This window comes from Neltuma alba, unplaced genomic scaffold, assembly GCF_004799145.2.
Source record: "Neltuma alba isolate B1F8T4 unplaced genomic scaffold, ASM479914v2 tig00000304_pilon, whole genome shotgun sequence".
Classification (NCBI taxonomy): Eukaryota; Viridiplantae; Streptophyta; class Magnoliopsida; order Fabales; family Fabaceae; genus Neltuma; species Neltuma alba.
Window position 1 is genome coordinate 149,968 of NW_021632000.1, and position 12,218 is coordinate 162,185.

Below are 12,218 nucleotides of genomic sequence, written 5' to 3' on the forward strand. Positions count from 1 at the left end.
AAACCATGGTTTGCACAAAATGCTATCCAAACACCCCCTATGTCTTAGACTGGTGCCATATGAATGAGTTTATATCCTAATAATGCAAAACAGCTTGCTGCTGCGAAAGATGGTTTACGGAGCACGGCCTTAGCTCGTGTCCTTTTTTCTTTTGTTGGTTTTTACTAAGCACAGGCGTAAGAGTTCATGTTAGATACACTGTTAGGTATTAAGATCCCGTTTGGTAAGAAGCATTAAAAATTAGAAACAGAGATTGAGATCGGGATTGAGAAAATCTATTAAAAGAGTGTTTAGTGTAAGAGATTGTTTGTTATATGGGATTAGCCAAACCCATATATTCCCCAATCCCACCTTTATAAGTTTACTTAATCCCATATAACAAACAATCTCTTACACTAAACACTCTTTTAATAGATTTTCTCAATTCCAATTCCTATTCCTAATTTTTTTGAGTAAAAAGCAAACTTTATTCACGGCATAAACAAGCGAAAACAAGACATGAGGAAAAACAAAACAAAACCAACAGCAAGCTACATTAAGTTAAAAGACAAGACTTATGAAACTCATTAGCCCGAATAGTGTAGTCAGCCATCGTGGAGACTTCGTTAACCAGACTAAGGGCATGCATGGCTTCATGATTAAAAATATGACGATTCCTTGCATTCCACAGTTTCCAACAGAGGATACCGAAGATAATTCACCAGTGGTGGTTCTGCTCACAGGGTCACAGGTTCTCACTTAACCAAGCATCAAAAGGGTAGTTGAAGAAATGGAATTGATGCGCAGAAGGCATGATGAACTGCCAGCAAGATGAGGCAAGTTTGCATTTCCTGAGGACATGATCAAGGTCTTCTACTCCGTTATCACAAATTTCACTTCTGTCGCTCGCTGACATTCCTCTCTTAAGTCTTATAGAATTTGTGAGCAATTTGTTACTTAGTGTCAACCATAGAAAGGTTCGAATTCTTTGCGCTCCCGGCCATTTCCATGCTAAGTTCCAAATGTTGCTCCTGTCATTCCATTCGGGTTCCATGAGAGATTGATAAGCCGAATGGACAGTGAACTTCTTGTCTTTCGTCATACGCTAGTGTTGCTGTGCTGGGGTGTTCGAGTTTGCCAGCGGGGTAATACTCGCAATTTGGGACAGAGTGTCAGTAGTTAAGTAATCCGTGAACTTGTCCCAATCCCACAAACCTTCATAAGTTACAAACTTGTCGAGAGTTTCCTGGAGCTCCTCATTGCTTAGTGGCTTGAAAGCTAGATGATGTAAAGGACCAAGTTCTCCCACCCAGTGGTTGGACCAAAATCTCGCGCTGTTGCCCCTTCCAGTGTCCCATATGAGGTTAAGGTCAAGGTCATTCCATAGTGGAGCTAGATGCCTCCATAAATGAGAAACATTACGGGTTTTTGCTTTGGAAAGTGTGCATCTTTCCATCTATACTTTGTCCTTAAGATTTGTACCCAGTAAGCGGTTGGTTGTTTTAGAATAGCATGGCAAATTTTCAGGAGAAAAGCATAGTTCTGGCCCTTAAGGTTCTTTATGCCGCATCCTCCACACTCCTTGGGCTGGCAGATATTTTCCCATTTCATTAAGTGTACCCCCTTATTGGTGTCTGTAGAACCCCATATGAAGTTCTGGATAAGAGAGTGAATCCTGTTGCACGTTGCAGCTAGGATTTGGGTCGTTTGTATGGTATATAGGGGTATGGTTGAGAGTACCGATTGAGCAAGTGTTATTCTCCCTACACGAGAGAGAGAGTGCAAGCTTTCCAACCAGTCAATTTTTTCTTAATTCATTCCACAATGTAATGATAAGCTTCCTTAGTGACCCTTTTGTAGATAATTGGGACCCCTAGGTATCTCCCAAGGTTATATGTTTGATTAAAGCCCAGCTGAGTACAAATGGCTCTCGCCTGCTGTCGATCCACATTTGTAGAGAAAAAGACTTTCGTTTTAGCTTCGCTAACCTTTTGACCCGAAGACAGACAAAACATTGATAACACTTGTTGAATTACCCGCACTTGGGAAGGGAAGATCGAGGTAGATAGGATAAGATCATATGCGAAAAACAGATGGGATAAGGATGGGCCATTATGACATAACTTGATGGGCTTCCAGGCACCTGACGAGACCGAATGCTGTATGGCTTGGGAAAAGCGTTCTATGCATAGCACAGAAAGGTATGGGGAGAGGGGATCCCCTTGCCTAATTCCTCTCTGAGGGTAGAAGGAGTCAGTAGGGCAACCATTCCAAAGGACCTGCATGCTTACTGAAGTGATACAATCCATGATAATCTGGATTATGTTGCAAGGTATTTTCGCGGCTACAAGAGTGTCCTGGACAAAGTCCCAGCTTGGCCTGTCAAATGCTTTTTCGAGGTCTACTTTGATAGCCATCCATCCAGATTTCCCAGACTTTCTCCTCATAGAATGTATTGCTTCCTGAGCTATTATGATGTTATCGATTATGCTTCTGCCCTTTATGAAACTCGATTGGTAAGGCAAGGTTAGCAAAGGCATGATGCTTTGTAGCCTTTTTGAGATGATTTTGGTAAGGATTTTATAGAAGGTTGTGCACAAGCTAATGGGTTGAAAATCTTTAAGAGTCTGGGCATTTTCTGTTTTTGGGATCAGGGCAATCAGGGTGCGATTGAGAGTGGGATCAGTTCTACCTCCCTCAAAAATGCGTCGAATTTCGTTAAAAACTGTTTCCCCAGTAATGTCCCATTGGGATTGAAAAAAGAGTGCATGGAGCCCGTCAGCGCCAGGAGATTTCAGGGGGGCCATATTGAACAAAGCTTGTTTTGTTTCCTCCTTTGTTATCGGGCAGTCCAACATATTCAGCATGGAATCAGGAAGAGGAGAAAACATACCTTCACCTAAACCGAACATGTTAGAGTTCTGATCGGGCGTATAAAGATTTTTAAAGCAGTCCACTACCATAGTCCTCAGCTTGGTCTGGTTGGCCTCCCAGAGATTTTCATTTGTTTTCAGCATCAAAACTCTATTGCGTCTTCGACAAATGAGTGCTTTGGTATGGTAGAATTTTGTGTTGCGATCCCCATCATTGATCCATTGGTTTCTCGAATTTTGAAGCCAGAGAAGTTCCTCACTGAGGCAAATGTCTTCATACTCCACTAGAAGTTTGCGTTCTAGATTGAGGAGATGCAAAGAGAAAGGGGACTCTTCGAGTGAGCGTCGAATGCTAGATAAATGGGATCTAATGCACCTTTTAGTCTTCCCTATTTCTCTGAATACTGTTGTGTTCCAATATTGAGCTTCTTGGATGAAGGAGTTGATGCATTCTACCAGTCCTGCCCCCTGGTCCAGTGCTTTTTGACCAGACTTGGAAAGTCCAAGTGGAGTATCCACGGTGCCAAGAAACGGAAAGGTCTACGTTGTTGCAGATACACTTCAATGGGTTTAATGAGGATTGGACGGTGATCACTTGTATTTTTGGGAGGTGCATGACTTGGGCTGAGGAGTGCATTTCAAGCCATTTCCTGTTACTAAGATCTCTGTCAAGACGCACCATAAGCCTACCGTGTTGCCAGGTAAATTTTGGGCCGATGAATCCCAGGTCCAATAATCCAGCCTGCTTTATGAAATCTCTAAAGATCTTACGCCCCTGCGTGGAGCTACGAGCCCCACCTCTATGTTTGCCAATTGAAGTAGTGGCATTAAAATCGCTTGCCATTAACCAAGCCTTATCCGAAGTGATTTGAAGTTTCAAAAGATCCTGCCACAGCTCACCATGGATGGTAGGGTTCGGGATCCCATAGATGGCGGAGAAGAGAAAGTGATTATTCCCATCCTGATTACTGACGTGACAATGAATAAATTGCTTGTGATTTAAAACTACCTTTACTGATATTTGATCCGACCAAATAAGCCAAATTCCTCCTGAAAACCCCTAAGCTTCCACTCAATGTGAATTTGGATAGCCTATCTTTTTGAGCACATTCTCAGCTTTAGGTTCCTAGGATCTACTAAAGCCATCAAATCTAGTTTATAGCCTTTTAGTAGAGATTTAAGAATGCAACAGAATTTCTGGGAGGCTGCACCTTAGCAGTTCCAAACAAAGATCGATCCAACCATGGGAAGGGATAGTTAATGGTCCATATCGGACCTATCAAAGGCGGCTTCATCATCAAGGCCTGAACCCGAAGCTTCCTGGAAAGCCACATCATCATCTGACCGAATAGAGGCCCCAAGTGCCTCTGCTAGTGCTTTGGTGAGCTCCTCCGAGGGGGACCCAGCGTCATTGCTCACTTTAGAGTTTAAAGCCCTGATTTTAACATTTTGTTGAACTTTAAAGCCCCCTTTTGCTGGGCTTAAGTTCGGGGGCTTAGGAATGGCATTTTCCTTCCCTGTAGCGGTGGTTTGTTGGGCCTTGTGGGAGTTGGGCTTGGGTTGTTTGGTGGATAGGCGGTCGGATGATTTCAGTGCTTCTTTGGGGTCCACAAAGGAGATGGTCGTGTGTTTGTCAGAGTCCAGTATAGTGGGTACTTTGAAAGCTTTATAGGCGGGAGAATCAAAGATTGATCCATTGTGTTGCTCTGGTGGTGTGGCTTTCCTGGGGCTAGTAGTTTTCATAGGCTTCTTCATCTTGGGAATGTTGGTTTAGCACGAGTGATATACACCCCGGTACTTTGCTCCTTGTCAGATGTGCAGACCTCTAACTCCACTCCATGGGGTTTTGCAAGAAGATTTCCTTGTTCTCGCTCCATTATGTCTTCAGCAGATGCGAGAAGGTCAAACCTGTTGGCAGCTGTTGCATCTTGGGGGGGCTGGTTGTCAGAGATTCTCTTGGCAGGCTGCCTAGGACGCCCCTGTTGAGTAGGTGCCTTCATCTAGGCACCGTTTCTATTTGTAATTTTCAATATTTCCTACCAAACGGGATCTTAAGGTTCCATTTGGTATGAAACATTGAGAATAAAAGGTAAGGATTGAGATTGAAAAAAATCATTAAAAAATGTTTAGTGTGAGGGATTACTCATTATATAGGATTAGACAAACTCAGGTAGGTAGGATTAAAGAATACCACCTGTTTGCCTAATCCTAAATAACAAATAATCTTTCATACTAAATACTCTTAAAATTAATTTTTTTAATTTCAATCCTAATCCTTATCCCTTATTTTTAATACTTCTTATCAAACAAGACCTAAATTTAGGCACATGTCCTATTAATTAGTTGTACTAAGCCAAATGTAACAAAATTATACGCGGCTCATATTGGTCCGGGCTTTATTTCCACTTACTCATGCGTGATAACCATGTTTGGTCATAATGAGTAGTTATTTTCTTTGTATGCTTGGGTTCATAATGTATAGTTATTTTCTTCTATAACAGCCAAACCGTTTCTTAGCTTCACATTACACGAGATATGGAATGTAGTGTCTATCCCTTGTCCTTGTAATAACAGTGAGTGAATTGATCTGGATTTTTTTATCCTTCAACTTGTGTGAATTATTACTTGTTTGTATTGCTTTTAGATATTTTGCACAATTTCCTACTTTTCTGATCCTAAATGTAAGACCCATATTTTATACTTACGACCAGATTATAAGTAAATTGTTATTTTTCACCTTGTATTAAGAGAAGCTAACCGTGCATCAATACTTTAGCTTGTCAAGATTTGTCATTGTGGATATTTCCATTGTAGAGCATAGAATCATTCTCTTTAAAAATTTTGGTCCAAACCTTTCAGTAGCTAACTAGTTTTTTGTGTGTTTTCCGCTGTTTCTTATTAAAGTAGTTGTGAGAATTTGTTAATAGGCTTGGAAATAATTTTTCACTGTACATGCTGTTCTGGGAAAGATATTGGGAAAAAAATTGAGTGTGTGCAAACTAAATCATGTGAGCCCCTTTGGTTTTCTAATTTCTATTATGTTATGTCACCATTACAGAGAATGCATTCAGATAGTTGTATTTAAAACAAAAAGTCAAAAAGGGAACCCTTTCAGCTCTCCTACAGAACACATTGAAAAGAGAGATGGTTTGCCATTTTTTGCCAAACCGCTTTGGCTTCTTGCTTTGGTTTTATAGTTACATTCCATGCCATTTCCCTCACTAGTCTCCATCATGTTTTGGTTTGCATTGTGTAGTTATTTTCTTTGAGTAGGAGCCAAACCGCTTGTTAGCTTCCCCTCTTCAAGTCCAAACAATAATCATCTTCAATCCAATACCATGTGAGATATCAAATGCATTGTCCAAGCCTTGTCCATGTTGTAATAGCGTGTGCCAATTCAAATAAAGTTTTGTCCTTTGCTATGGAAAATTGTGCAAATCCTCTTCATAAGGATGATTCATTGTCTCTCATCTTTCGTGCTTGTGCATCAAATGAGAAAGAACCACATTATTCAATATTCATGATTCATGAAAAAGTATGATCTGTAATATAGTTTTTGTATTATATATATAGTCATAGATGGATTTTTTCTTCATTTGTTACCAATACAAAAATCATTTTTTTATATGATTATCTGATATATAGTATTATTGGATCAGATTTGAGTATTATAAAGTCCAATTAGTAGTTTGTCTTGTGATATCCTATTTTTTAATTCATATGACTTAATGATATTACAATATTATATCATTGAATAGACTAGGGTTTAGAAAAGCCATTTAAAGTTATAAACGAGTGAGAAAAAAGCATCATAGGATGTGGAATTTGGGGGAGAAATTATAGCTTTTGTGCAAAAAAGGCCTATGTCTATTGAAGGACATAGTTCCTCTATGTTGTTTGCTTTGTTCAGTTTAAATGGGTTCCTATCACGAAAATCAAAAGGAAAGAAAGAACTTTAGTACGGAGGTGAAGTAATTGGGACTCCATTGGGATTTGATAATTTTACACATTCGGAAGCATTTTCAAGCATCAAATCACTTATGCGTTTCAATCACGATTTCTACCATCTTGACCATAAGTTGTTGGGGTCTTGGAGATTGGTATGTTAGGATTTTGAATTTGGAAGAGTCTTTACCGACTGAAAATGAATTAAAATGTCCTAATGGAAGTTATCTAACTGTTTAATTAGTTTAGTTTCACCCTATCGGGTGGTTTGAACGATTTTGAGAAGGATTTGATGAAAAATGGGAGTTTACATGAGATACAATGATTCTACTAATTGAGTATGAATTAGACTGATTGAAGATCAATAGGTCTTGAAGATCATCATGATTCACATACCAGGTATGTTTGAGTCAAATCCTAAGGTTCTGTTTGGTAAGAAATATCGAGAATGAGAGGTAAGGATCGAAATTGAGTTTATGAAAAACTATTAAAAAAATATTTAGTATGAATAATTGTTTGTTACATGAGATTAGACAAACCCATTAAGATGAAATTGGAAAATACCACTGTCTACATGGGCTGGTTTGATACTATATAACAAGTAATCTCTCATGTTAAATATTCTTTTAATATGTTTTTAATCTTAATCACAATCTTTACCCCTTATTTTTAATATTTCGTATCATATGGGACCTAAATGATGAATTTGGAGATGTTGATAGATTGGTGGAATTTCAAATGAATTAGTTAAATTGTTTAGTTTCCAATATAAATTATTAAAATGAAGGATAATATTAGAAAATTAACTTATACTTATACAAAAATAACTAATTTAACTAATTTTTTGACCAATATTAATTTTCATAATGAACTAGTTATTTAGTTTCTACATTTAATATTAGATAGGGTAGAATATTGTGATTATTATATTAAATTATACTCTCTTTTATCTTAAATGTAAAAATTGAAAATTTATTTTTATCATCAATTTTTTTTTTCAAACTATCCTTACTAAATTTTTTCCCAACAAACTATCCTTATTAATTATCAATATGGGCAATTATTAAAGGGCACATTTGACCAAACATTGTCAAATATATGAATTTTTGGGCCACAAATCAAAGAATAAGAAAAAGAAAATCATCAATGGCCATTGGCCAATTCATTTGCCGGTTTGCGTCAGGCTAGCAAGCAGTCACAATATTACGGATCCGAATCCTCTCAGTGGCCATTTTCTCCTTTTCCCTCATAAGCTTAATATCCTACCCGTCCAGTTGATCTGACGGCCTGCATAAAGACATCTCATGAAGCTTTTTAGAATCGCATCTGAACCATCCATCTTCATATAATCTGGTCGTTCATTTAGGGGGTGTTTGGCAAAAAATTTGCCAAACACCCCCATTTTTTTTAAAACCAAGGTTTTGCCCAACAAAACCTTGGTTTCAGATAAGTAGGCAGAGGGACAATTATTGGCTACGGAGGGAACAAGCATGCGGGGGGGGGGGGGAGGACTCATTCAGCACGCTGGGGGGTGTACTCATTCAGCTCAGGGGTACAATTATTTGGCAAAATAAATCATTTTTTTAAAAACATATTTATTTATTTTATTAATATATACACACACTAATTTTTTATTATTTATATTATTTATGTCATATTTATTATGTTGTCAAAATATATATTATTAATAAATTTATTACTTCAAATAAACATATATTATGAAATATATATTATATGTAATTATCATTTAAACTTATGTCCTTTTTAGTAATTTCTACATATCAAAAAGCACTTCTGACAATAATTATCCAAACACTCTCACTTTATCAGAATCACTTTTCCAGAAAATCTATTCTCCAGAAGCTATTCTGCAAACCATGGTTTTGCCTCATCCAAACACCCCTTTAATTGCATATTTTGCGAGATCCCTTCAGGGTTTGGAGGGCCATTTTCTGTCGAAGTTCCACCCCCAGGCAATGCAGACAGGAAGCTCCGTCGTCCCGTCACCCATCGTTGGAAAATATGAGAGAATCTCCATAGCTTTGCTGAAAGTAGTTTATCTGGTATCTACATTACACCTCTTCATATCTTTCCCCTTCTTTACCATCTCTCTCTTCCTCATTCTTGACAGTTTGAATGCCCAAGTAAGCAGAGGTTCTTTCCAGAAAATTAGCAATGTTATTGCATTTAAATTAGAATATTTTGTATGCTACTGTTAAAATCTAAGATGACCAATGCTGCTATGGGCGTATAAGCTAAGCAATTGTGCTAAGATTCTTTAAAGCATAATTTTTATTCTAATTTTCACATTGAGTTTCGTTTTGGTTTGCATCGTATGATAATTTCATGGAACTATTATATTCTTCATTTATTTCCCCCCATGATAAGCCATGCTGGTTTTGTATTGGAGAACTAGGAGTGTTAAATTTGTTTCGTTCTGGTTGTCTCGTCTCGGTCTCGGTGAATTCGGAATGGGATAAAAAAAATTTCGAGACGGAACAAAAACGGGACGGGACATTAACCAAGACAGGACTCCCGTCCATCCCGAATTTTTTTCTTTTAAAAATTATTTATTAATAATTATTATTAAATAATTTAATTTACTTATTAATAATAATTCTTATTTTTATAGTGATTTTTAATTTTTAAATTATAGTATTATCTCAACAAAATCTCCTTTTTCAATAAAATAATTCATAAAGTCATTATATAATTTTTTTTTTTACGATATTGTTTTTACATTTTTTTTATATCGTATAATTGAACTTTTTGTAATATTTTTTTTAATAATATTTTTATCTTTAGAAACCTAATAAAAAATAAGCATTATAACATAAAAAATTTATATAAAAAATTATAGTTTTTCTTTTAAAAAAGAGGAGAACCGGGACGGGACGGGACACAGGATAAGATCCTTGTCCCGTCCCGTGAACACCCCTACAAAGAACCTATATTCTAAACGAAGTTTGCAAAATTTCAATTATGTCGATGGGTTGAAATTATTTGGCTGGATTAGCATTATTTCATTGCTTTACTCTATTTCCCGTGAATATTTCTATATTTATTGAATCAAGTTATTTGGCACTTTATTGGATATCTTCTACCTCTTTCATGATTGTTTTGGAAAATGGAGAGAAGATGTGCAGTGCTCAATTAAAAGCATGATAGCAGAGCAAATTAGTCAAGGATTGTTTAATTTCTTCCTCGATAAATATGGAATGAGATTTATCTTGCTAATAAATAGCATTGTACAGCCTGATTTAACAAAAGAGGTTCAGCTTATGATAACTCATAGAGTTAAAATCTATTTGAGAACAATAAGATGCCTGTAAAGTAACAAATAAAGAGACTACATATATTTTTCAAACTCTTTGCCTGTAACAGCATTACATGCAACATTGCTCGAGAGCAAACTACACATACACAAGACAGTTTTGTTGTACTCCTCCGGTCCTTAATATAAGACCCATTTAACTAATTTGATTAGACTAAGGAAGTTAGGTAAGTTAGTTAATTATAAGAAATGTGACATATTTTTCTTAAAATACCATAATCATCTTTCTTAATACCTCATCTCCCTCTTCTACTTGATTATGATTGAGGGAGTATCCACAGGGGTACTTTAGAGAAAATTGATAAATATGATAAATGGGTTTTATATTTACGACCAAAACCAACTCAACAATTGGGTCCTATATTAAGGACCGGAAGAGTATGAAATATATTGCATTACAACTTTTTTATGACCACATACTAACATCTACATTGCTCTTCTTTAATTTCTTCCCTCTTGTTTGGTGAAGGTGCATCTTCAATAACAACTTCAACAATGTCTAATCAATTCCTAGCAGGTGAAGGTCCAGAAGGTCCATCTTCTATAGCCTCAACAATATTTAGTCAACATGAGAGATAATGTAGCTACCACCTGCAATAACAATTCAAATTCCAGCACTTCAGTCATTCAATCCACCGAGTTGTATTTTGTACGACATGACAGCAACTCGTATTTTCTTTCATAGGACAACAAATTCTGTTTTGTCCATTATGACAGCTAGCTCAACACGTGTCAAGTTCTATTTCATTAAATACGGAAGAGAAAGTTATGTTTTGTTCCATTGGTCATTTCCAAAGGTAGCTTTTCCAGCAAACTTGGTCTCCTAATTTGTTTAGGAGATGCGTAAATCATTATTATTTGGAATCAATCTATCTATAGTAATGTAACTTTGTCCGGTGACAATATCACAAAAGCTCTCATGGCGGAACACTCTATGGTGTAAATAAAGATTTACTCTGCAACTCTTAAAAGAACTTAAAAAAGCAATAAGCAATAAAAACTTCAGACTCACTCCTCTCCAACATCTCTGAGTATGTTGGTTAACTGGCTTGCAATTCCTAGTCTCTTCGATCATATCTTTAAATGGCTGCATAAACCAGAACAGAAGGTATTGAAGGTGCACAAAATTTGTGGAAGCCAAAGTTGTGGATGAATGATTATTGTTATCTGTAGATTACATTCACTGCCAATATATTGACTCTAACTGATTGTACATAGAAAACTGGAGAAAATCATGATACGCCAACTAACAACTCAACTAGAAGGTCAGAATAACATCTCATTTGATTTTGTTGAAAAACAGAGAAATCATGGGACTGCGGGAGTATAGAGAGATACAAACAAAACCAGAAGATCTCCTTTCACCAAAATGATAAAAGAAAAATGGATAATTCACCAACATAATTTTTCCATCTAAACTAAAAGTGACAACTTCGCTCATCTTAAGATCGAGACAAACTTCCGAACGTAATAGTTGCAACAAAAAGAAAAATGCAGATTTCCAGAAGTTTGCAAGCTATTCCCAAACCAAACTTGCTAAAGATACATTCCGACTAAAGGTGCATATGAAAATAATCAGTCGGAAATTAAAAAAAAAAAATTGTAAATGAGAGGGATGAAAAAATTTACTGTCTTCAGGCCCGTGGAGATGCACATAAAACTCCTACATGCCATCATTAATCATCTCCACCCTGTAATCGCTCATCCTCCGGATTTAATTGATCCAACCAAAAAAATTCGAACAAGAACTTCAAATTAATCAAATGGAAAGGGGAAAAGGAAGAACAAGAAAAAGCATAGTTCAACAAGGGATGGAGGAATAGTTGCGGCAAAGATATGGAGGAAGAGTTGTAATGAAGATACCAGACCAAATAAGCTACTCTCAACAAATTCTCTCATAGTGCCCGACCATGGGTGACGACAGAGCTCCTGTTTGCACCGCCGATGGGCAGGGAACTTCCCGAGAAACTGGAATGTATTCGTGAAAGAAAGCTACAGGGATTTGGCAGAATATGAAATTGAATGAGCGGCCAGGATCATAACAAGACGAATGGCTTAGATGTGATTTTGAATGCTTTATTACGTGT

The 12,218-nt window shown here is 36.9% G+C and overlaps 1 protein-coding gene and 1 long non-coding RNA gene across 2 annotated transcripts; both read right to left on the reverse strand.

Moving 5' to 3' along the window:
• Nucleotides 1-1,793: 1,793 nt before the first annotated feature.
• LOC114717017 (uncharacterized) lies at nt 1,794-4,607 on the reverse strand. The gene is made up of 3 exons (XM_028902118.1): nt 4,129-4,607; nt 3,532-3,820; nt 1,794-3,392 (listed from the first exon to the last, which is right to left on the reverse strand). Exons 1-3 carry the CDS (start codon nt 4,605-4,607, stop codon nt 1,794-1,796), a joined length of 2,367 nt encoding a protein of 788 aa, XP_028757951.1.
• A 5,970-nt stretch (nt 4,608-10,577) lies between these two features.
• LOC114717814 (uncharacterized) lies at nt 10,578-12,049 on the reverse strand. The gene is made up of 4 exons (XR_003737757.1): nt 11,995-12,049; nt 11,761-11,822; nt 11,144-11,218; nt 10,578-10,722 (listed from the first exon to the last, which is right to left on the reverse strand). It is a non-coding gene; the product is annotated as an uncharacterized LOC114717814 (long non-coding RNA).
• Between the last annotated feature and the right edge of the window lie 169 nt (nt 12,050-12,218).

Bases quoted from the DNA above. Each gene is read 5' to 3' on its own strand.
- LOC114717017 (XM_028902118.1), bottom strand. From the start codon at position 4,607: ATGAAGAAGCCTATGAAAACTACTAGCCCCAGGAAAGCCACACCACCA. The intron at 3,821-4,128 runs GTCCGATATGGA...TTGTCACGTCAG, and splicing joins GATGAAGCCGCCTTTGATAG to TAATCAGGATGGGAATAATC. The intron at 3,393-3,531 runs GTGCGTCTTGAC...GCAACAACGTAG, and splicing joins GGCAACACGGTAGGCTTATG to ACCTTTCCGTTTCTTGGCAC.